This window comes from Nothoprocta perdicaria, unplaced genomic scaffold (assembly GCF_003342845.1).
Source record: "Nothoprocta perdicaria isolate Ctin4 unplaced genomic scaffold, notPer1 scaffold_28, whole genome shotgun sequence".
NCBI classification, from domain to species: Eukaryota; Metazoa; Chordata; class Aves; order Tinamiformes; family Tinamidae; genus Nothoprocta; species Nothoprocta perdicaria.
Genome location: NW_020455510.1, coordinates 3,874,026 through 3,901,019, shown reverse-complemented (window position 1 = coordinate 3,901,019; position 26,994 = coordinate 3,874,026). Strand labels below are relative to the sequence as shown.

Sequence of the window (26,994 nt, the reverse complement as noted above, 5' to 3'; positions counted from 1 at the left end):
AAACTATAAAGAGAGGAGACATCCAGAGAAAATTTGCCATCACCTTCTAACTCTGGTGCAGACAGAAAATTCATTAACAACACATAGGTAGTACAAAGTAAACGGGAATTGGGACAGCTGTCCTGTCAGGGCAAAGTGCAAGACATTCAAACGGTTCATCTGTTAAAGTCATGAAAAGTATCCAGTTTGTAGGACAACTAATAAATATATGAGAATTTTTCGTGATAAAGTGCTTTTAACTGTATGTCCTTGCCTAGTTGTCTTTTGTGGATGGATTTCTGTAAAAGTCAGACTGACCATAGCAGAATAGTCATAATAAAGCAAGACTGGCTGTTCTGGGCGCAGACGCTAGTAAACACAGTGCTACCATGAGTCATTTTCGCCAAGAGTGATCAAATCTGCTTCTTTGTCAGTGTTCCAGTGACGGGGACACTTGCAACCAACCTGGGGAAAAAAAGAAAGAAGGGCAATGAGAAGTGGAACACTGACAATCTTTGATCATAGTGAGCAAGCAGAGAATGCATTCAAGTTGAGCTTGCATTGTTGTTTGTTAGACATACTAGAAACAGTATTTTCCTTGTAGCACAAGGATACTTGAAGTGAGATCACAGATAGAAAGAAACCCCACAGATCTGGAACCTCATTATATCTTTAGAGTCTCTTTCTACAATACAGACATCCTCTCAATAGGTTAAAAAAAGTGACAGAGACTGGTATCAGAACTGCCTATACTGGAATAGATATCTGAACTGCTAAGGCTACAGTGGTGCTTAAGGAATAAAGAGAAAAAGTCATGTTACCCATGGCTTACCAGATCTGCTATTGCAACCTTACTTGGATAACAGAACAATAAACCACCATATATGCATCCCACTGGATAAAGTAATCGAAAAAAATAGTAGTTAAGATAGGTATTCCGAAAAACTCAGAAACCTAGTTGTTGGCCTAGAAACACTCTGGCAGCATCTCTGCTGTAGATGATCTAAGGACAAGCTCACATTCCAGCATACCAATTTAGTCGTTGCTTTAAAATATAGTTAGCACGTGTGAACTTTTATATCCAAAAATAAGCTTCTAAAACAATTTCCAATTTGCAGAATGCCCAATAATTTCTAAGGACCATTGGATCAAATCCAGAAAGACATTAAGAAAGTAACCTTCACCACTATTTCCTGAATGTGTTTTGTTTTTCTTTTTTCCCCTCTTAACAAGGCTTGATCCGACTGTCTGGCTGAACATTAATCCTCTTTCACCAAGTACCAAACAAATGATTGCTTCATTAATACACTGCAAATCCTCAAGGTATAAGTTACAGATGATTCAGTATAAAAGGCAACCCAGGCTTGCTTTTCACCACAGCTCTTAGCTGGCAAGCAAGGAGAATACAGGTAAGTTCTCATCATGCCTTACATTAGAAGACATCTTTTGAACTGTAAACATCATATGCAATTAATTATTTTTTAAAAATATACCTTTTGCTCTTGCTTCTTTTTTTTTTTCCATAAAAGATAGGATACATTCTCTGTATAGAAACTTAGTAAAAATACTTGACTGAAAATGGTATGTTGCTTAGATGATTTGATGATTATTCTGCATAGGATACTTGAAGTCATTTAGGAAAAAAACAAGCTACTTTAACAACCACAGATAGATTTGCAAACTATTTGTTCCTCTCTTCTCAATGCTCACTCATTTTTTAAAGTTTGCTGATAGATATACTTGAGGATAACATGAAGACTCAGCTTCTGCTCCTTTCTAGAAATAATTCTTGTTGAAAATAATTCCATTTTTCTCCAGTAAAAATGCATTTTCTGCTTTATACACAGGATGAAGACGGTTAACTGTTACGTGCTGCTCTTCTGCTGGAAAGCAATCTGCTGCAATACCTGTGAGCTCACCAATATCACCATAGCAATAGAAAGAGAAGAATGTGAATTTTGCATTACTGTGAATGCCACATGGTGCTCAGGATACTGCTTCACAAGGGTGAGAATCCTAAGTTTAAAATTCAAGACAAGGAATTCATTATTGCAAAGCATTGTTCAAATGTGTTTCAACAGCTTATAACGAATATATGGGCAGGGTAAGCCTTGTGAAATAAGTTTAGTAGCTGTTGAGCTATCTAATAAGAAAGTAGAAATACAGGTTATTTCAGAGAAGGATGAGAGGATGCAAGTAAAATTTAGACTTTTACATGACTATATACACCTTGGATTCTTAGTTATAGATTATGCAAAGCAACAAACAAGAAAAAAACATCTTTCAACTTGGTTTGAAAGCTACATAAAATTGTGTTCCTCATGGCATATGTAAACACATCATGAGGTATATTATGATATTTTCAAAGCCTCTTGAAAAAATACATTTTATGACATACAATTTGACAGGGTATTTTCAGAACGCATCAGTCATTCTGTCAGTTCATTAAAAACTGTGGTAAAGAAATTTAGGTGCATACATTACAGTGAAGTTAGGCACCTCCAAACCTGTGGTTCCTTCTGTGTCCCTGAATTCCAATAAAATCAGCACATCCTGTAATCCCCAGTATATGCAGCATCTGACGTAATTTATAGAGAATCTTATTCCTTTGTAGACAGCTAGCTCACAATAGTCCCTGGGAACTGCTCCTGTACTGCTGAGATGAGAATGTAATCCTATTAGCTTGAATTTAAAGAGATAATGTATATAAATTTGATAAACTATGTTTCAGAGTACAAACTTCAATACTGTATCAGGTGACGACATATAAAATTTTATATTTTGTGCTGAGTACTGACAAGAATCAGTAATCATAATTCATAAATTTTATTATGCTTATATGGAGTAACTGCAGTTGGATGTATGTTAATCTGGATCTTTGCCTTCTGTTCAATTTGTGGTTGCAAGCAGATATAACAAAACGGACATCACTCTGTAGATTTCTCTGCTTTTACAATAGGAAATAATTTGAAGATTCAAGCCACTAATCTGCAGGCTTATCTGGCTCTGACACAGAATTTTACTGAAAGGAGATATCTAAAATTCTTAAGTACACTTATAAAAGCTGCTCCAGAGCTTTTTGATTTTATTGGTTTAATTTTGACATCAGAGTTTTTTTCTTTAATGAAAAATTAGATTGCTTACTCCTTGGCAAATTGTTGAAAAGTTTTCTTTTTTTGTAATTTTCAGGATCCAGTATATAAGTACCCACCAGTATCATCTGTTCAGCAAACATGTACCTTCAAGGAGGTTGTGTATGAAACTGTGAAGATCCCTGGCTGTGCTGGCCATGCCGAATCTTTGTATACTTACCCAGTAGCTACAGGGTGCCACTGTGAGACCTGTGACACAGACAGCACTGACTGCACTGTGCGGGGACTGGGACCATCCTACTGCTCCTTCAGTCAGAACGGAAGCAATCAATGACGGGCACTCGAGGTGGCAGTTTGGTTTCATTTGCTTTAAATATTTTACGTTTACTGAATGGGCTTGAAGGGGGACATAATAGGCAAGGCTCTTTAGAAACTTTGAAGTTTCAAGTTTGAAACAAAGCCTTAAGGCCAAAAGCTACTGACTAAACTTCTCTTCAGGCCTCCCTCTCTTACCTCTACCATCAACTAGCTTCCTTCAAATCATTTTCATAGGGCTATAGGGCTCAGCTTCTGGTTTTCTGCTTCTGTCTCCTCTTTTGCTCTATTTCACTCGCATTCTTCAAATTTCTTTATTTAACCTAGTTCACTATTTTATGATATCCTATAGGCTTTTAAAAAGTTCCCAACCTTCCATGTTTTCACCCTTTTTCTGTCTCTTCATAGATCTCACTTGTTTTTTTTTTTTTTTGAAAAGCCTTACAGCACTTTAACAACCAACATCTGTGCCCTTCCTTGACAACTGTTAGACTGTAAACTTCTTTTAGATGAGGCCTTTTTCCACAAAATATTCCATATAGTCATTATGCTCTATAAACAACAGCATGTTTGTTTCAATGTTTCAGAGCCAAAATCCAGAGTAATGCTTTTTTTTTTTTTTTTTTTTTAAGCAACTTAGGAGCCAAAGTCCTATGTTGAAATGTTGAATGTTACCTGAACCTCTGTGCCCTATCAGTAAGGCTTGTTAGCTCGGTCTTGGGGATCAGAATAACACAAAAGACATACTCCCTATTTCCTACCTGGCTAACTTGAAGCTTTAAGAAAGAGAATGCTCAGCTGTGAGCTTGCTATTTTCACCTGTGCAAAAATATGTCATGTTGTTTAAGCAATTTTGTCAGCTTTGCTATGTATCTTATGAGAAACACCATATTTCTTCTCTTCATGAAATAGAATTTAAAATTCAAGTTTATTTTAACATTACTTAATGTAGATTCTCACAAATGATTTCACAATGAATTTAAAGGCACCTGATCAAGACAGTGCAAACTTGGTATGTTAACATACCTTAAAAGTAGTTCTTAGTAGTTCCCTCCAAGAGCAGAAGTAGGTTGAATTCTACTGAAATCTAATTCTGCAGCAAGCAGTATGAAGTTGAGATGGACTGAGAGCAAGCTGGAGCACTGAAACAGAATGGAAAATTATCTTAAGATACTGCAGAAATTATCTAAACACGAAAGAATGAAATTCCATCACAAAAAAAGAAGATATTGCTCTTCAGCCGAAACAATTTTCTTCACAAACAGACTGGAGAACAGCCAGTTGAGGAGCACTTCTGCACAAAAGACTGGGGGAGTTATACAAGCTAAGGATGAGTCCCCAGTATCACACTGCTGTGGAAAAGTCTAACACAGAAGTCTATAAGACAAAGTAATGCTGCCACTCCATTCAATACTAGAAGGGCATCAGCTGAGTTTTTGGACACAGAAGTTGAATCATAACAGTTGGAAAAGACATTCAAGTTCATCAAACCCAACCATAAAGACACAGAAAACTTGAAGAAAGTCCACAGAAGAGTAGACTAAAAAAGAGGACTTAGGAGAAAAAGACTTAAACATAGTTGGGACCAGATGAGAGCCTTTTACACTTGAAGACTGTTATAAAGAGAAAAGGAATAGTCGGTTCCTCATCCTCATAGTGAAAGGAACAACTAGCGAAAGATTCAGAGTAGTCATTAACAGAAACTTCCTAAAGCTAAAGACTACTAAACATTGAAGTTGTCAGTGGAGTAGAGAAGCCTGTAGAGTACCACCTATCACGGACATTCAAGAACAGGTCAAACATCTAATGAGAATGACAGAGGCACAGCCCACCTGTCACGAGGCAAGGGAATGAAGTAGATGACCTCCTGAGGTGCATTCCAACACTATTGCTCTAGGACATTACCAGCTGACATGATAGCTTAAAAATCCTTTACACGTTTAAGGGAAGTTTATGTTTGTTACTCTGGATCTCTCAGTATAAGTATTTTAACTTATTTCATATTTTTTTTCTACTGAAACACTATAGTTTTCTTAATATTATTTTATTTATAAAATTCATTACCATAGACATTTCCTTCAGCCTAGTGAGTAGTAAAATATGTAAATAAGATTTCCTCTCACTTATCTCAGTTCTACAGAGGAGCTGACTTCAATTAAAATCAAACATACTCTTCATGTCAGGAATTATTCCTTTCTAGATAACAATTGTTTGAAAAACAATTGCAAAATGGATAGTAGCTAGCAAGAAAAAGATACAGAAAAATATTGGTTTTCAAAATACATCTGCAAAAAGAAACTGTATCTTATGTTGTGCCTTTTGGAATAAAAATAATTGTTTCTCTTCTGTTATGTTGTTCTTCCTTAATAGGCCAATTAAATTTTATAGTCTGTGTAATTTATTATGTTTTAAATGACACTTTTTTCCCCAACTACCATTAGGTTGCTCATGTAATTAATACCATGTCTATCTTAGTGATATTTGCATTGCCTTAACAGGCAAAATATGAGTCTCATTACTTGAAATAATGGACTGCTATAGTTTATTAATGCTACAAGGAAATACTATGTAATTTTAACACAAGAGAATTGTGGATCGAACCCAAGTTATTAGCAAATATCTTTCTTAAACTATAGGAATTAGACCCACTCTGTAGCTGTGTCCACACCGGTGTCTTATAAACTAGCTTGTCCATAAACACAAAAATTATACAGATCACAATTAATCAATGGGAAATGCAACCAATCATTTTTTATTCTGCTAAGGAATCTAGTCAGAACTTGAGTCCTGGAAGTGTAGCTGACAGGGTACCTAGGGTAACTAACACAGCCGAAAGAGCAGATGTCAGTATCAGAGCACGAACAAAAGCAAACCCAGCAAGGAGTCACTGCAGGCCTCCAGACTCTCCCTTCCCTCTCTTTCACACATCTTAGGCACCAGAGCAGAGTTAGATGCCAAAACTTGAGATTCAAAATATAAAGAAAAAATGCTTTCCATACAAGCACCAACAGCTTCAAGCAAGGTGCTTGAAATACGTTTTTCAAATACTCTCTTAACCTCCCTGTCCAGAACCTAGATGTGAATCACCGGAATCTTTCTTGAAACTTTGCAAAGATATGCAATCATACAGCAAAATCTTCTTCCTCTCCCCCTCATCCCCTCAAATACCAATAAGGAAGCAGAAACTTTTTAAATTTATCATCATCTTCTGATCATAAGCAATTCCCCAGAGGGAATATCTATATCTCTGCATACCTATAAAGGACAATTGAGTACATGTCAACAATAAATATTTCTGATAATATCAATAAGCTTTGAATACAGGCATGCAATTATGTGTAGATTAGAGTTGGTCTTGTATCCAGGTGTGGAATTAATTCCAAATAATGCTAACTCAACATTTGTTTTTTTTCTGTAGACTGACTGCAAACATTTTATTAACAGTAATTTCAATAAAATCCTTCCCAGGCTGCCTGGACCTGAAGAGATCTTTGGCTACTTTCAGTAGTTTGTCAGACAGATTTTGACTTTGTTTTCCTCAAAACATGCTTTCTGCACAATGCCCAATAACCATTTCTTTAACTTACTTATGCATCTTTTTTTTTTTTTCCTTCTAAAATCTCTAGTAAGGATCTCTGCACGCCATAAATATTATGGTAGTTTGAGGTCTAAATCTGTTTTGGATTATTATTTCAGAAAAATGTTTAAGAGTAATTTATAGTTTATATGTTACTTATCTACTTCTGTCACGACAAATAGATGGCAATTCTCTCAAGAGGCAAAGTCTTAGTATATAATATGCTGTTAAATTAGTGGGAATGCTTTTTAGACATACTCTTAAGATTCAGAAGGAGATTTTCAAAGGTTCCCATCATGTGCTTAAGTCTGCCCACTGAAATTGATAGGTAAGTTTTTCAACTTCAGTAGAACTATTTTGCCAACACTGAACTTATCAGAAACTGAATATTAATTCTAATTCCAAAAGTAAGCTCTTGAAAAGACCAACTTTTTAGAGAAACTTCATGTTTTTCAGGACGTAAAAATTAAAATATCCTGAAGTATCTTTACTGTTATGCTCCCCTAGCTAAGCAAAATTATCTATTTTCTCATGACCCTGAAAAAACAGTATCTATAACTCTTCTGTGAGTGGTAAAGGAGTACATACATGCTGAGTCGTACCTTAGAGCTCTTTAGGAGGGACAATAACATAGGATTCAACAGGATTCATTCAAATACTCAGATGTATAGATAAACTACATGAAGACTAATTACCTCTGTTGTCACATCTTTGAGTGAATTACTACTCACCTATAATTTATTAAGCAGACAGTTTGGCCTTGATCTTATGAGCATATGGCAGTCGTACTTCAAGCTCTCCAGACATCAAGACAGGAACATGAAGTGCCACAACCGTATTCATAGCACAAATAATCGAAACGATTGCTTAATCCCAACCACCTTTTAGGCAGAAAGTACACGCTTTTTTGAAGTCACTGATAAAGTCTCAGCATAACTTTGCCTAATCATTGCCAATGGTCTGCTCTCATTCCCAATTTAAGTTCTATAAATCATTCTTCCTAGTTTAAAATGAGTTAATACTTTCCTTTGTGATTTTGGCTTATAACTGGGCTCATAAAATTTAAGCATGAAATGTAAATGTCTTCTCTGACATAAGTTATGAGAATTTTAGTCATCAACAAATTCTTAGACAATTCTGACCTAAAAGAGCAACTCTAGGACTCAGAATGATGTAAGTGAGTTTCAGGCTACTCTTCCTATGGGCTTTTTGAACAAAGGAACAAAGGCAGTTGACTATGGCATAATAATCCAATTTCTATCTCAGTAAGTCCATTTTGCCTGTCAATATTCAATATCTAGCCACACACTTCACCTTCTTTAAAAATACAAGGAACTAATATCATTGCTAAAACTGTCAAAGAAATAGCTGAGTAGTTAATCTGAATAATTGATTTGGAAGTGATAGCCTTGAAATCAGCAGCTCTTCTTTATTCAGGATGGGAGCAATAAACTTTTTCTGTATATCTCATGTTTCTCTTCAATTTATGTTATTAATATTAGCTATCAAAACCTTGGTCTTTCAGTATGACTTACGCTGATAGACACTACAACAGCTCACAAGGCTGCAGTCTCTGGGAAATACAGCAAACTAGACAGCCACGGGGTTAGAGAAAGGACATACTTTCAAGAAATGAAATGTCAGTGTCCCAAAACGTGTAGGCGGGAAAGAGAAAGAATTATCTACCTATGCTTTAGTCATTAACCACTGGTTTTCCTTCACATAACAACCTTAAGATACAAGAGCTAAGGTCTTCACACTTATGGTCTAATTTGTTGAACTTTTCTTTTTTTCTAACTTTTTACCCCTCTCCTGCTCAGAGGTATAATTTGTGTATGAGAAAAAAATATAGCTCTAATATTTTAGGATTATATTGTTATGCTAACTTATGTTGAACACTATAGAAAGAGGTATTGCCTGAATATAAGGCTAACCCTTAAAACACTTTAAGATATTGGCATTCAAGGCACATAAGGTAATATAGCATTACCAAAAGGCTTTCAGCAAGAACTGTGAACATCAAGCTTTCTTTCTGCTTTTCTAGAAAAATCTACATTTGAAGACACAGAAGATACACAGCTCTAGGTATTTACATTTCAAGTTTCATTGAACTATAATCTTAGTCTTCATTATTTCACCATCTCTCTCGTTATATAGGATTGGTAAAAACATACAGATGCTCTGAAGAGCCTGGGAATGAATACAGAAAGCACAGCGTGATTTTATATAGTGACCTTGATGTAATGGTATGGAAACTCCTGATCAAAATTATAAGATAATGAAAAAGGCATTAACAAAGCTAACTTAAAAAAAATAAAGAATAAAGGCAGCCTAAAATTAACTTTGTCCCACTTAAAAACAGTCCCAAAGACAGCTGTCAAGCTACAGACCCAGTCCAATCAATAAAATTTCTTCAGTGTGCTCCTTTTAGAACAGGTTTTAGAATACATACATTATTTTTTTATATACATATATATATATATATATATATATATATATATAAAGAAGCTAAATCGCATGCGATCTAATGCTTTAGGTAGAAGGCTGAATTACACCAGTGTATTGCTTTACCAGATTGGTTTTATTTATGCAATCTAGCCTTAAAATAAGTAGATTCTGATCTGCAGTATCTGGATGTGTTCCTATACTTGGATTATTATGTCTCGAACTTGAAACCACAATACACTGTGATGTCTAGTTCAAAGTCAATGCAAAAGTATAATCACATCAACTCCTACCTATGCACAATCTAGACACCTATTTTTTGTAGAGCATGAACAGCAGTACTGCCATTTTAGTAAGGCATATTTAGTAAGGCAAATACTAATAAACACTCATTAGCAAGCTATGTTGAGAACTACAGATTGATTCCACTAAAACTGTTAAGTACAACATCCCACAAGTCCCAGACTTTTTCTAAATATCCTAACCAACCTATAACTTTGATGTAGCAACACTTAAAAGAAGATATGAGGAATATATCAAGCTATAAAAGGTTACTGTAATTCTTCTCATAAAAATTGAGTGTTTTTACTGGCAGCACCAGTACTATCATCAATAGCTCACATCTCTACCATGAAGTAGAATAAGAAACACACATGATCTGAAAATATATCTCACCTAACTTTAGATATGTATAACTGAGTTTTTTATTCACTCAGCAAATAATGAATCTATACATAGAAGAGACTGAGAGATCAGTCTCCAAAATAAGATAGACACTTAAGGTCAGTTGAACCACCTTTTGAAAGTGATCGTTTTTCTTCATGGACTATAAAGGAAGCCTTGGGTTGCCAGGCTCACTTTAAGTCAGTTCAGTTAGATAAGATAAATCCCACTTGAAACAGCTTTGAGGATCAGATCCTTAGCTGTTATAAATCAGTCTTACGTGTTCCAAAGGAGTTCTCAATGATTTAAATTTAGTTGGACTGGTTTCTAGAAAATGCTGTTTTCAAATACTTCAGATAAAAGAATTGTATTTAATATTTTTATGACAATTTAATGAGGAAAAAAGATGCAAAAAATGCCAGTGGTCTCTATAGATGTCAAAAAATAAGCATTTTTTAAGTCTGATTAGCCTAACTCTGTCATACTTGTGTGGATAAGTCAGTTGACATATGTCTGTTTTGCCAAAACATTTTCACATTTTAGGAATATAAGTAATTCTCCATTCCTTTAAATATAACCATCTCAGAAGACAGAAAACAGGATGAATCAGCATGCCATGGAATTAGTTTTGGTGACAGACCTTATCTGTATAGTTTTGAATTGATTGTGCATTTCTGAGAGTTTAACATTTAACACATCACTTGGATTTCTTGTTCTGGCATCCATCATCTTTAGCATTAATCAGCCCTGAGAGCAGTCTTCTGTTGCTTCCTGCTCGGTCTCTAGATTACTCCAGTTTAGCATATTCTGCTTACATTGATAAAGTTCCATTCTTTAAGAAACGGAGATAACTGGAAAGCCTGCTGAAACCTCAATGAAGTTCACTTCAGGCCCACTACTAGAAAAACCACAGGAAGGATTCCCATGGTAGAGCTAGGGGTGAGAAGAGCTGAGAGCGAAACAAACACAGAACGAAAAAAAGAAAAGCAAGACTGGATCTGGTCTCTCCATATCTCAACAACCGAGCCATTTGTAAGTATATAAGGATACACTTCCCCTATTCAATTCAGGTTCTCTCCAACAGGAAAGAAGTCAAACTCTGCCTCAAACCAGAAAAGAAATATTTCCATAATCTCACACCATCCTAACAAAATGTATTAACACATCAGCAGGATGCACTGAAACCTACCAAAATGGTTTACACTTTATTAAACGGAGTACAATACATTTCACTTACCATTTTCATCCTTTAGAAAATTACTGTTTTTCTTTACCCAGAAACCTTCATTCTACTTCAAACATTTGATGCTAATGAATTTGTTTTCATAGTTCATTAATTTTTGGCAGACTTTATTCAAAAGCACAGGACTTTAGCAATCTTTCTTGGCACAATTTATAAATATGAATGAAAAACCCTTGAGGATAATATATTCTGTTAGTGGCAGCCAGCTAAGTGATCTGCAGCTGGAGCAACCAGCAGTTTGGCACATAATATTGAGGGAAGTGGCTTTTTATCCTCCTCTCCAAGTATGTGGGAACTATCCTGTCAAATTGCAGTAGCCAACCAACAAACTGAGTGTCAATGAAGATGCATCACTTTGTCACAAGTTCATTCACTCCAACACAAGCTCCAAGCGTTACTCCTGAGAACACACACAGTGGTGGAAAGAATTTTTTTTTCCTTCACAAAACATATTTGGCCATATTCTGTTTCTACTGCTACTAGAAAACTGCTTCAATAACTCCAACATTCTGTAGCAGTTCTAGTATCAGATATTCTAATTCCCAAAAGCACAAAATCTGCCTAACAATTTTTCCTTCAATTTCCAAGGAAGGAGGATGGCAACAATTTTACTTTAATATGAAAATCACTATACTACTACAGTATCTTTAGAAGGTATCCCTTCATTATTCATAAGAACTCAGTTCTTCTTACTTAAGTGAACTGAGATCTTACCCTAGGAATCTTCCACTGAACTTTAGCATAGATCTTTTTCAAATGAAAAAGATTTTTTCTAAGAATCTTTCTAGTACCATCTAACACAGGAATAAACTGAAAATTTTAGCTTAGAGGAATATAAGAAGTAGTCCACAAGATGGCACTGCATCATGACCAAATGAAAGGATGTTAAGACTATAAGGGACTGGCACATACAGCACCTGCTTATATTCATGGAGGATTCTGTACTCGTAAAAACACTTGGAAACAGCCCACAGTAAGAAAACAGACATACTGACTTGTGGTAGCAAAAGCAATATAAGAAAACAAATAAAGCAAATGAAAATGCATACCAGTAAAAACTATTTTTTTCCTTTTAGAATATATGGAAGACTCACTTCATAGAATTTTATATAGCTCATTGCAGGTGAGCAGTCTATGACATATCATTATTCAGTTATATCCTGAGCATTGATGTTCACTCAGTTCCAAAAAATTCTCTAGCTGAGAAAGTGCTTGTTTAAAAACAAACAAACAAACTAGCTGACTCGTGGGTGTCCAGAATGTCATTTAAAAGTGAAATTTAATACAATCCTATATTGGGGAGTCAACCTCTCTTGGCAATTAATAAGAACATTTAGTAATGCTAAATGAAAAAATACAATGTAATTCAGTGTTCTCTTGAAATTTAAACAAACTTTTCTTAAATTATTGCAAATGTAAAAGATACATGCTACTTCCTCAGTAGAAACATGACACAAGATTTCAGATCATCAAGATTAAGGCACTATCTTCTAAAAAAGCTTTGGCAGCAAAGCAGTCTTGAATGTATGTGTGAAGACTGACACAATCCTATAGCAGGACACTGCAGAAGTTGAGCAAGAAAATCTAGGTAGAGAATTAAGCCTCAGACTACATGGCTCCAGGTTGCTTGCTCATTTATCTAATTTTGCTTTCATTCATTTTGAATAAAACAAACCAGATTCATTTCATAGTGCTCAATTGGAGGTGATACTATTTAGTAGTTTATGGAACCTGCAGTAGATTACTAGGCGGATTAAACCAGTAGCCTCAGAGAAGCCTCACACTTACTAATATATAGCACTAAAAAATAGGTTCACATCATCTACTTCTCCAAAGGTCAAATGATGGGAATACCTATGAAAACACACAGCTATGGGAACTTCTGCTTTACTGTTATTTTCATCTGAAACACTGAGGGCCAGATCCACTCAAAGTCACCTGCTGACTTCACTGGACTCCAGGATAAAGCCTTGTTTGAGGAAAATTTTTCAGTTATCCTTTTAATAAGACACTCAGTAGACTATCAGGTCTCCTGCCTACTCCTCCGATGTGAATGCTTTTATTTTTAGGCTCTGTAGGGCAGCAGATATGCTAGTACAGTCATCAGCAAGAGAACTCTGACAAATAGCTGTGTATCTGCAGCACCCCTGGTACAGTTGCACTGCTCAGCAGTTTTGAAAATCCCCATAACACGAGCAGCAGGCACATTCTCATTTCAGGATCATGCTGTTGTAGTACTCAATGAAATGCTGATTCTAACAGCATGGATGGTTTTGTGCGACTTTTTCCAAGTATCAAAAAAATCCGATATTACAAATCAGACAACTCTGAGAAAGCCTTAGCTCCAAACATCTTCTGAACTGTAGAGATGAAGGAAGTTTAACAAACCATAATTAGCGTATAAAGGAAGGAAAGAAATGGCTTGAAGACATTTTTAGTGGTAGCCAGTCTGCAAACCAGTCTGAAGCTGTCTACATCAATTTTTTCCTTATCTCATGTTTCAAAGAAAACATGTCTAGCTGCTTTCTTTTCAAACGACACCAGCAAGTGGTAAATTGAAGGTTGGTGCAAAAAGCCAGATGTGCACAGCATGTCTAGCTTTCTGTGGAAGAAACTCAAGAGTAAAGTAGCCAGCTGCTCTTAGTGCAGTAGAAATTATCTATGCTAGTTATCTCAGAGAATTTCTCCCTTCCAAACTGGACTGAATTCAACATGAATCATCTGGTTGGCGACTCAGATGATACACGTATCTTTCTTCTCCACAAAGGCTAAGTCTCTGGCACTGGAGGTAGCAGATTTCCCTTAACTGATAACGTTTTGGGAATACATCATGAATTTTCATACAAATGAACAACATGAATCTTAGTATGTACCATCAACAAATGTATTTAAACAAGAGCAAATCCACTTATTTTACAGAAGTTTTAGGCATATGCCTAAAGTCTACTCTAGAATTTCACCTGCTATTATAAAAATAGAAAGAAAAATCTCATTTTGACGATATACCTTTAAAAGCAGCAAATGATACAAAACAACACACATTCCAGACATGAGAAAGCAAAACCTGTAACAGAAATATAGGTAGATCCTTTATAATCTCATTCACAAAGTACGACTACAGGTTTAAGACATATGGTCCATCGCAATATGAAAATGTTTTTGACGGAAGTTATCTTAAAAAAAAACAAGGAAAAAAAGAGTCATTACAAGGATATCCTTTAGAATTTACAATCTTTGATTTTATGAACCTATTTGTATCTATAAAGTTAATAAAAATAACTAGGAAATTTAAATCGCCTATTTAGGGCACACATTCTTAACAATTACAGAAGTCGTCTTTTCCCGCCACTTCAGCGTGATCTAAGACGAGCCTCATAAAGCAGACAGTGTATATCCTCTTTGAAACCTCCTTTTGATAATTGTAAATGACTGCAACAGAAGAAAGATAAGAGAACTGGGTCCACATTATTACTTTCTAGTAAAATGACATGATGTGCTGACACTTCTTTCCCTTCAACAACATAAATTAGAGGATATTATCTCCCTCCTGCACTTGACATTCAAATGAGTGATTGGGAACATAATGGGAAGCATAATTACATGGGCATGACAACATATAATTAGTGGGCTAAGACTGGTAAGTCTTGCCTAAGTATTCCAGCCCCAGCATCCAAATTGTCTGGTCCCTGGTATTTGAAAACCCAGCCCACCTGGCTTAGCAATTTGAGTTGAATATTTGATTGCAGATTCACTCTGTTTAATAACCCTCTTTAGGCTTTTCTTCATTTCCCAGGATTTATGAGAAATAAACTAATTTGTCTATTGCATAAATATCCACTGCTGACTGCTACATTTAGCTACAATGTTAACAATGCTTCCTGTTTTCTGCCCCACTCTAGTGTATTACTTGCTTTTTTGCTACAGACAATTGAAACATATCTATCTCAAAGACTGTAATAGTCTCAAATTTATCCTAATAGTCAAAGTCTTACACCAGGACTCTAGTCCTACGTCAGTCAAAAGTGACTAACACCACCGTTTTTCCCCCCTCAAATTTTAAATATACCTGGTTTGAAAACTAGCACCATCTAATAGAAACAAGAAACCCACTAGATGAGGCTGCTCCTCATGTTTTGCTTTTACAAAGTGAGATAGAATGGCATTTCATGCTAACAGGAACTGAGATAAAAAAGGGTTTGCCAGATGAGCATTGCCAGAGAGAAGAGCAGTGATTTATCAGCTTAGATGAATCAAGCACGTTGCTCTGGGATACTACCAAGAAGCACTTTGCCCTCATAGAACCTCTGCTGAGCAACTTGTGACTAGTTACGCACACCTAACATTCACTGAAGATCAAGTCTGTGAGCAGAAGGCAAGCAAAATCTTAAATCAGTATTTCCATATCACCTTCATCCCTGTAATGGGTCTTCTGTAAAATAGGAACCCTTTATTTAGTCCCTTTTATATTCTCACGTTTTTCCTTCAGTGACATTTTTGATGACCAGAGGAGGGGGGACAGGCACAAGTCTGGCATAGTGAACCATAATTCACTATAAATACAGACTACCAAAAATTCTCACATTCAGAGAGATAATTCTCTCTCCTCCTCCACCACTACCAAATAAATAAATAAATAAAAATCTGCCAACAATTGCTATCGACTTACAAAGAGCTCCTATATTCTACTCAAGAGCAGATTCATTTTTGGTGCAGATTCATTTTTTCTCATCTAAAAACATATTTTTTGTACAGTATTTGGACCCATTTAAGATCAGGCTGTTTTTTAGTTGAATGAACAATCATAGAACTGCTAGAAAATGTTCTCTTTTGTGTGAACTATCATGTTTTACTAGCATATATCTCCTTCTTGCCTTCTCTTTCTGATATGATCAGAAGCAAAAAGTAAATGTTTAAAGAATTAAGTTAATCAAAAATCTTGAAATTTCTTACCTTAAGAGCATCCAATATTTTAATATTAACAAGGTGTTATGTAACTTTTTTTGCAAGTTTCATCAAGTACTGGGAAAAGCTCAATAAAGGCCATAGCCTCATTCTCGGTTTCCTCTAATACCAAAACAACTTTAAATTATAGCTCTGCGCCTTATTATTACATTCCAATTTAAACTTGCTTTCCTCAGTATGCAAGCCGAACTAGAATGAGTAGGCATCTTCCCAATCCATTCTTGTACAAGAAATATGAGAATGCACACAAGTGACGAACAGAAAAGATGTTTGGCATTACCTACTTGAAAATGACTGTCCCCTTGTGACCTGGAGGGGGAAGAAGAAGCATTTTACTGGATTTTCCTTGTGCTTACTTCCTAATGTGAGGACAAGACCTTAACTTTAGTTCTCTCCCTGTAAAAAACGTATATCTCGACTATCAGAATGACCAAACCCAGATTTCCCATACATTGAAATTTTATGAAGTGAAAAATTACTAGAAGGAGAAAAAAGAAAAAAAGTGCACTACTTTTAGGACTCACATCTGTTACTAATATTTGTCTTACTTCTGCCCTTTCTGCCATTTATATCTTTCCCTTTCCATGCTTTTTTTTCCACCCCCCCCCCCATCCCTTGTGTTCTATCTTCTATTCACAGTCCATCTCAAATCCAGTTCTCAGTCCCGGTGTTCCTCTCTTTGTCTCCCCTCAGGTGTGGTTTTCTCCTTCTCTTCATCTTTCTTACTTTGGGCATAAATTCTTTTTGCCCTAATATCTGTTATAACTTCCCAGAGAAAAACATTTTCTAAAGCCCAGGTTTTCCTAGAGAGTAACTTTGCACAAGCATCACCTGCTTCTGCTTAAATAAGACCAGTTTGGACATAATTTGGTGCTTGGAGAGAACATGCAATATAACAAAACTGACTTGATAGCTGTAATATTTCCAGGCAAATGACTAACAAAGTATATTATTTCTTTTCCCTTACTCACTATTTGGAAGACAAAGACAAAACAGAATTAAAAAACAAACAAACAGAAAACCATTTAACAGCTATCCTCTCTGGTGAGCGAAAAATACCTACTCCCTACAAAATTTTTATTCTGTTTTCTGAAAGCTGTTTGCCATTATTTTCCAATGCTTTCCATTGTACAAGCATTCTATGCTAGGACACAGAGCCACACTGAAAGCAATGTTAAATACAGCACTTGGTGATAGAAGTCTGATCCAACTCCAGAATACTCGCCCTGATCCTAGTCCAGTACGTAGTGACCATATTTCACTGCAGAAAACTTGCTTCTCCCTCCTTCAGCAAAGAGGAAAGGAAAGAATGAAACACTGTGTGGGGTACAAGTTACTTCATGGGAACAAACGTTGAACAAAGATGAGGCTTCTGAGTACTTCATGGAGTTAAAACACTGCAAAGAGTTTGTGACTGCCAAAAGAAAATGCACTTCTGTGCACAGACATCTGATAAATACAGAAAAATGTGAATTTATCAGAAGATTCTCTCCTCAGTCAGAAAAGTGCAGCCCCACTATATAATTCTTGACACCACTCCTATGAGCCAAGATCAGCCTGAATACTAGGGTCTTTCATATGTCTTTGAGAAAGCTCAGATTGAAATCCAGATAAAAATATATCTTACCACTATTTCAGCACCAGTGATATCAATACATAAAAATATCATAACAATTTTAGCTAAGAATTTCCAAGACACTATAAAATTTCAACAATTCAAAGTAGTGTTTTGGGATATGAATTTCTTCAACTAGCCTCTCAATGTATTTTATAAATGTATTTTTCTGGACAGGTTTCTAAAACTTGTTTGCTTGTACCAGTGGAAAAACAGTTAAATTCTTGGCTTAACTTTTTTTTTTTTTTTTTTTTTTTTAACATAGCAAGTGACACAGGAGTTCTATATCAGAATGGAAGCTTATTGATGGTAGACCAATGAGTAAACAAAATAAAATTGGAAAAGACAGAATTTCAGTAAAGAACTCCATTTGCTCTCACTGCCTAGATGCACATTGAGATGGATCTGAATATGCAATCCAGGTGGAACTTGATTTACAGGGGGAAAATGCAACCACTGACAATTTGTGTCTCTCCCACTCAGTGGGGAAGGTATTACAAAATTAATTTTTTGAGGAGTTATCTACATAAAGAGTTAAAGTTCTCTAATTACTCTCACTGAGCAATTCACTCAGTGAATTACGTGTAATTCAGTCTGATGTGAATTACAGGTGACAGATTTGCTAATGATCCAAGTAACTGAATATAGAATCTTTTTTTCAAATAAGTAATTAATCTTGAAGAACTCAAATTCCTCAAAAACTGGGCAGGAAAGACCAATATCTTTCAATGGTGCATCACAGACTAGGTGTACAATACCAGACAGTTTTGAGCTGAACTCTGATTTTTTTGTACTAGAAAATATACAATAAATGCAGTAATTTAAAAACATTTTTTAAATATTCATTTTATGCTGCTGTCAGACCACAATAATAGAAATATGCATTTGTTAACAAGACAAGTAATCAAAGCTATATCAGATAGCCTGATCAGATATCAGATCATGTCAGCCCACTTCAGCCTTTTGGAGAGAGTTACAGAATTTAAGAAATTCTGTAATAACTGATTTTTCTGTTGCATCATCTTTATTTAGCTACAAAAACAAAACTCTCCAAAATCAGAACGGTTATGTGGTTACTTCTTTGGTAATGCTACAGAAAATCAAAAGATACTCTGTTGATCATAAAACTATAAATAAAAAATACATTTAAAAAATACTCCATTTATACTACTCTATTCTGTGAACATGAGTATTCTCTTACAGACATTACCTTATTGTCAGCTGTTGAACTTTCTATTGACATTCTTAGACTCTCCACTTGTACGTGATTTGTGTCTTCAGTACTTCAGACACCTGTACAAAACCAAACAGCTATATCATATTCCAAGGACTTATCAAAGGACTTAGCAATTTTTCAAAATCAATGGAAAGCATTACAAAGTAAGCAAACACATTTATATAAGTTATAATAACAGATATTTCAAATATTCTACTAATTACAGACCAACAGCATGAAGTAGTCATATCAACATAATTCACATAACAAGAAAGAAAGCAGAAGATATCTAGATCAGCACAAGAATATGGATTACAGAAAGGATGAAAAGCATATAACCAAATAAAACGAAAATAATGTTTTGAGCATAGACCATTAAAATAAAGAAACAAGAAAATGCTCCAGCAGTGTATTTATACACTTAATGACATGAATTCAAGATGACAAATGGCCTAAATATTTGTTCCCTATTGGGAAGAACTGAGACTGGAAAAAAAAAAAATCAAATAAAGTGTGTAAGGAAAGGGCAATATTAATTTTAAATGTCTGGAATATCAGCCTTGTACCTCTCCTTTTCCATATATCTGAGTAGTCTTCTCATTAGCATGCTTCAGTTAATGCTATTACCCAATCATGGATATCTTCATATAAAAGTATGCAATTCAATTCCTCCCAAATTTATTTAGCATAAATGCAGGCTCTGGGAACACTTCCTGCTTTTCTTGTAGTAAGTACACAAGGCAGAAGCTTCCCCTCATTTTCACAGGTCCCTTGACCTGGACAACTGGACCCCAGTCCACAGCACACAGGGGCATATTTTTGGTATACAGTGATTGTGAACCAGCCCTGGAAAGACTGCGTGAGGTCAGCAGAGTCTCCTCACTGACTCTTTGAACCACCTCAGACACGTTGGCCATGTCACTGAGGTGGAACACCGTGAATGGACTTGGTTAATCAAGGAAACCTGATTCTCTTACATAACAACAGTATTAACACAGCACAAATTTGGAATGAAAACAGAAACAAGGAACCTCAGTGAAGGTCATCCTCTCCTCCCTTCATAAATAAGCTTTAAATATATGTTGCGCAACATTGCTACATTGCACAATATTGATACCTTGTTCTCTACTTATAGCAGGAAACTGTCATAGCACAAAAAATTGGTAATTTGAAAAAGTCAAAAAAAGCTTAAATAATATTGAAATTAAGTATAAGCAGCTTTTTCTATGCCTTTTTATAGTACCATTGCATCACTTCAGATTAGCAGTAAGTAGGCTTCTTTTGTCAGGATTGCTGTTTGCATTAGCATATATTGTTATCATGCATACAGGGAGCCAAAATGTCCTCTAAGTATGTCTGCTTGGTCATAATAAAGAAAACAGTTGCTCTCATTTCTGAAATATAGAAGAAAATTCCTACTTCACTACAGATTGACTGATTCGTTTTAAATTGATTAGATCCAGCATAATAGGTAATAATTAGTAAGTAGGGCTTTGACACTCTGAAGTACATCCATCAAGAAGTCTCAGGTTGGACATGCTTACCATGTTTGCAAGGAGAAAATAACACAGAATCTGTTACCCACCATTTATTACACATTTGGCTATTTTTGCTTTCTAAAAGACAAAGATATTGAATAAAAAACTGTTTACTTGAAGGTTTTAAATTAACACTCGTTAGTAAAATATGCAGTTCTTCGTGAGCTTTTGCAAGCTAAAGAGACATTCCATTCGGACTACAACTACATGCACAGGTACTCGCTAATAGGCCTATCGGTTGCAGTCAAACAAATGTGTTGTTTTCATTCCAAATACATAATGATGCATGAAATCCTGGGGCAAACAAAGTGTCATCAGGTCATCAATTTGTCTCAGAGCTGTTAACCACCCGACAATGCAACTGTCTCCCATGTTTTAGAGAGAAAAAAGTACTCCAATGTAAAAGTAGAAAGGACATAAATAAATTTGATTTCAAGTAAAGGTTTCATGGGACAATCACTTCATGTTTCCATAAAGTCTTCCAGAAACCATGGCAATTCCCATAGTTACACTTAAGAGAGAAGTTTGATTAGAAACTTCAGTCTACAGCAAACCATGGAGCAAAATGCTACAGAATTTAAGAATATTTATGAAATTTTTTCTAGAACCAATCACATGGTTTGGGTTTATAAATACACCCAGCTTCACCAGCCCATTTGATATTGTGCCCTTATATTCGATAAAACATTCTATAAGAGTTAAATTAATAAATCAGTTACCAATATTTCTGTCACAAGCATTCCAAGACTTGCTGTTCTGAAAATGTAACTGAGAAAGGGTGGCAGAACTGATCAGTTAAGAACAGCAAATTCAGAAAGCAAAGGTATTCTTGCAACTAAAGAAGATTTACTAAAACAATGATCTATACTAACAAATGCTTGCCACATGAATTTTACTAGTACAACTGCATCAGCAAAGTCTTGCACAGACGCTCATACGGACACCAGTCTAGCCTGGAATTTCCAAGGTACTCCTCTTTGCTAAGGAACTGCACTTCATTCAACTTCCCAACTTTAACTCCGTTTTATTATTGCAAGAGAAATCGACTAGCACTTTCTTGCTAAGTAACAAGCTAACGTTGAGATAGGTGCCACTCACTCCGGGAAACATGCTTTTTGCAAAGTGAAATATATATATATTTCCATTTTCCATATATATATGGAAATATATATATTTCCACTACCTACAGTAGTGGAAACATTTTTATGCCAGTATATCCATTTCTGTAAAGCTTTTCCTTGTCTAGAAATACCACAGGAAAAAATCTCCTTTTACAGATGCTCTAATATAGAAAGTTTCTGTTAAATGACTAATCACTGCCAGCAATTCGATTCAAACACTAGGACTTAAGTACAGCCCATGCCAACGTCTGAAGCCTTATGGCAGCTACACAGCTAACACCTAAATACTGACCTATCCATTCCTTTTCCTGCTGAACTTTGGTGTTCTGTTAAGCCAGCCTTAGAATACTCTCACTACAGAAGAAAAAATAAAAGCTGAGGAACAGTCACAAATTAGGTCTTCCTATCTAATACGAAAGAGTCCTACCAGGTCTCCTAGAATAATGTACAATCCAACAGCCCACACTTGCATTCAGACTTGATGCCTGCTCACGAACATGGATTTGTCATCTGTGTTATTTGCTTCCTCAGGCATGACAATGCATTGGGAAGAGGTAACAAAACAATGCAAAAAGCACTTGAGCATAAATCAAGGAGGAAAACAGTAGCTTCCGCATTTCTGTTTGAGGGACCTATTTCCAAATCAACAACCTTCATTTTCCATTAACCTAAACAGAGAGGACTTTTTTTCCCTAAGCAAAGGTCAAAATCTAAATCCCCTAAACTACCTAACCTAATCTGTTTTCAATGAGTAAGTACTAACTGAAGTTAGGACTATATAAATATTAGTTGTTCTCCAGGAGACTGAAAAAAGACTGAATGAGATTGTTGTTGATAACAAGAAACACAAATGTCCCTGCTTTATGAACCAGAAAAAAAAAAATTCAATACTTCTACAGATGAGAGAGGGGGGGGGGGGGGGGAAAAAAAAAMAAAAAAAAMAAAAAAAACCACCTTCTGTTGCAAATCATCACCATCAGAGATTAACTTAAAAAAAAAAATGTTATTTACTGCAGCTTTCTAATGAGATACAAACCTGGCAGAGAGATGCTGCAAGGATTCCAGAGGAAGCAGACATCCATGTTTCAAAGCACATTCTCTTCAGCCTTGAAGCAAAGAACACAGTGTAGTAGCAACAGGATGATACATTCATTGCTACATCATCTGGGAAGTTTCTCAAACAGGGGCAGAAGGGAAGCAGGAGCCAAAAGCCTGCTTGGCACAGAAAAAAAAGGAAGACTTCACTGAGGAGACAGAGCATTGCTGGCAATAAATGTATAAAGAATATCAAGAAAACAGGCTAGAAAGGGCAAAAGATTCCCAAAGAGGCATTCCCAAAGTCAGGTGCCAGTAGGGCAGATGACTCATTGTGACAGACAGCAGAATCCAAGTGTTAGGAGGATTAAGTATGTTTTTGTCATCTTGACAGGATAGCCCTATAAAAGTCAGCAAAATACGAACCCAAATATTTGTTGGTCAAAGCTTAAATCCATATTTTGAAAATATGTTCTTCAAAATAATGCCAGATTATAACACCACCCACCTCCAATCAGGCCTTAGAAAGGTGGGTCTGCACACTTCCATATCCATATCTCACAACATAACAGTGACTGTGATACAGAACTTTCTAAGCAACCACTAGCCTTATGGCAAAATCCAGACTTTGACGACTTTAAGCCATAGTGGGAAAGAAACTGTTCTTCTAGTCTTTAATTTATGACTCTTGGTTAAAAGACAGCACTTGACATCACACTTCCCAGTGCACAAAAAGGACCAACTCATTATGTGGGCTACTTGTCTGCAGCTCTGTTTAGGGTTTATGCTTTGCTTACATAGACAAAAGGGTAAATCCAACATTCATTCTCATTTCCATAAAATGCATTTATTCATGTCTTATTCAAAAATGAAACTGCAGCTCCTTGTAAAGGGTAAAGATTAAACAACTTCACAAAAGAAGGTTCAGCAACTACATATGTATCTTAGCAAGCAGAATGGATTCGAGATTGAACTCTAGAGTATGACTTCTACAATTCCTCAACACAATCTATTGAAAAATACTTTGAAAATACACATTCTTTGCAGCACAAGCTTCAACTAAACAGTTTTAACACACATTTTATATTTTTATATATATATATATATACACGAAAATGTCAGATGGAGTCAACCTGCACTAGCATAGAAACAAATTTAAATTACAGCTCTTACTAAAAGAAATTAGAGCATTTTTACTGAGTCTAGGGACATCTAGGTCAGGACTTTCTTTATTTTCTAAATAAATTTATTTTCTAAATCTTTTCTAAATACAAAGCTTTTCTTCCATTAGGGTTCAATTCATTTATATAGATAAAAGCTAATGTGATCAACCGAAGAGTCTAAATCCAGGATGACTAACCTGTTACACCTTAACACAAGAATAAACTGAAATCTGAATCTAGTCTCACAGACTGATATTAGCATTGAAAAAGTGAATACACACACCTCATTGCCTCTTCCCATATTTATTTAATACAAATTGATGTCACAGCCTGTATCTCAAAAATCTCATCTCATGAATTATTCCTCTTCATTAATTCCACACATTTTATTCTAAGCAATAGAAGTCAGCCTTATCACCCTCCTTGAATGATAGCACTTCAGTCTGTCAACATTGAGCCAGTGTATGACTTAAGAAATATAAATAGAACTTAGAATGGTTTTCTAATAATAGTGAGATGGAGGGAAAAAAATGCCATAGTCTATATCTTGCTATTGCCACATAAAGATTAAAGCATTAGATTCCAATGCTTATGAATCCTGAGTTCCTACTGCAGTAAACATAGAACTCTCACTCACTTATATAGGATACTAACTGTTTTTAGACAACCATCACACAACTCTTCAATGCTGTGACAAAGAAATAAATGAAAATACTTCCTGACCTGAAGCCTTATATTTCAATAGAGCAAAAAAAAAAAAAAAAAAAAAATCATTTCTATCGAACATATTATTTTGTGTGTCTTATTATCAGTAATGCCAAAGTAATATGAATAACAGACTACAAAAGAAAACTCTCTAATTTCTCCCTTTGAAACTTCTTTCTTGTTGCTAATATTTGAGTCCAGATGGTTTTGGTACTTCACTATGCTTTGTTTACCCCCCCCCCCCTTTTTTTTTTTTTTTTGTAAATGGGAAAATACAGTCATAATGCCTTAAAAATGAACCAGAGGCTTTTCAGTAAGCTTTTTTTTTTTAAACTACTGGAGATTGTTTTCTAAGCCGACTACAAAATTTCTATCCACAGGGTCCCTTTAAGGCAAATTTAGCTTCTTTAGGCTCAGCTAATATTTGCCAATCCAAGATTCTGCCCTAGCTCCAGTTTCAGAAAGCTTCTGATAAAATCAGATTCAAAAGCTGTTTGAATCACAACCAATCTGCCTTCTCCCATATAATATGGTGAAGCCAGACTGGCATTACTCACTACCACAGTTCAGTCCTGAAATATTTTTACAGTGAGTACTCATGAAAGTATTGACGTCACTTGTTTAGAAAGAGAAGCTGGTGTCATCTGTTATCATATTATGCATCAACTGTATCTTGCCCCAGGTAATGAACATGCTATTATTCACTATTCCATTACTAATGCTTTCTATAGCTCATTAAAATATTTTTTTTTGGTTCATGTCATCCCTTACTGCCTTTCCTATAAGTGAAATTCATCTTCCTTATTCTTCTAATCTGCAGAAAAGACAGTCATTAGTTACAAATGATTAGGGAGAGAGACTTAAGGCTCTCGAATGACTTATTGTGTGGCCTTATTGTTACTGAAGTTATTGGTTTGGGAAATACTGATGTATGGTTGGGAACAAGCCTGAGTGGACAGGAACAGAATGGTCTCAGAGATCCTTTCTGTTTCGTGGTGTCAGAGTCCAACAACATGCAATATTGCTCCACCATAGGTAGAGCAGCTCAGTGAGTAACAAACCTACATATCACATCTTATTTATTACGGGAACATTTTCAAACGCCTATCTAGCCTTTTGAAGAGGTCGGGAATGAGCAATAACATTCTCTAACCTATTCTTGTTTGAATCCATTCTGGAATCAGAGGAATGAATGGAACAGAGGTAAAATACTCTTGTCTGTAGGTTTTTCTTCTGAACTCTAAAGTTCTAAACAAACGTACTTGAAAATAATTTTTATCTAGCTAAAAAGATAAATTGAGACTTACTCTAGGCTTAACTAGTAACTTAGGATTTTCTTTAAACATCACAATCACCATTATAATTTAAAAATAATTTATGCTATTTTAGCATCTGTATTACAAATTCAAGGCATGCAGTAGGACACCTCTGTTTTATTTATTATCATTACTGCTGCACCACCTGCAATAACAAGAGGGGTACTTTGTAGCTATCCAGCTAAACAAGTAACAGTCAAAATTTCATAGCATTTCCTTGAATGATCCATTATTCATGAGAAAGTGTCATGAATCCCTAAACCCCCCAAATCCCTAAAATCCCTAGAACTCCCCCAAATTTTCCTGGTGTGGTAATTGGGGAATTCCTTATTAAATGGCATTAGCAGCATTTGCAGAACAATGTGGAAGCAACTCAGTGCACCACCAGCACTCTGCCACACCTAAGCGGCCTTCTCAGGGGCTGCTCTTCTCTGCTCCCCCGACTTGGTGGGGTTTGTGGGAGATAAAGGGTGCACAGCTTCAAATTCCACTTTAAATCTCTCTGGAAGCTGGCACAACCTGGCTAGTTCTTATTCACTACAGCCTAAACCCTACCCTCAAGTACCACAGGAATCCAAAACAAGGGCCTTCACATGTGTTGGACCCAGAAAGCTGAGCATTACCTGTGGGAGGCCCCTTCTGAATGCATTCACCAGGCCAAGGCGTGAGGCCACTGCCTGCGACGACCAAAACGGTCCCTCAGCTCTGGGACCATCACCCCAGAGACAGCAACACCTTTTCCACGCAGCACTACGCAGGGACCACCATGTTTCCCTCACTCATTAGCTAGCAGCAAGCCCTGCACAAGTGAGCCGTGGTTATCACGGCCTAGGGCTGTCGCGACAGGGACCGACAGAGAGAGAGGAACAACCTCCTCGCGAGGCGCCCGGCGCGAGCGCGCGCCACCACTCAAACCTTCCCGCCACAAGCAGCGCGCATGCGCAGCACGCCAGTCCCACCGCCGAATCACGTGAGTAAAGGCGCATGTCCCCAACTGCCAGCAAAAAAA

The 26,994-nt window shown here is 36.1% G+C and overlaps 1 protein-coding gene and 1 long non-coding RNA gene across 2 annotated transcripts; one reads left to right on the top strand and one right to left on the bottom strand.

Moving 5' to 3' along the window:
* Window positions 1-26,841, bottom strand: LOC112948850. Its single transcript, XR_003249708.1, has 5 exons — window positions 26,609-26,841; window positions 22,803-22,978; window positions 19,102-19,184; window positions 4,413-4,528; window positions 1-444 (listed from the first exon to the last, which is right to left on the bottom strand). It is a non-coding gene; the product is annotated as an uncharacterized LOC112948850 (long non-coding RNA).
* FSHB (follicle stimulating hormone subunit beta) lies at window positions 1,828-3,405 on the top strand. Its single transcript, XM_026041182.1, has 2 exons — window positions 1,828-1,986; window positions 3,169-3,405. The coding sequence occupies exons 1-2, from the start codon at window positions 1,828-1,830 to the stop codon at window positions 3,403-3,405; spliced, it is 396 nt and encodes a 131-aa protein (XP_025896967.1).
* Window positions 26,842-26,994: the final 153 nt, after the last annotated feature.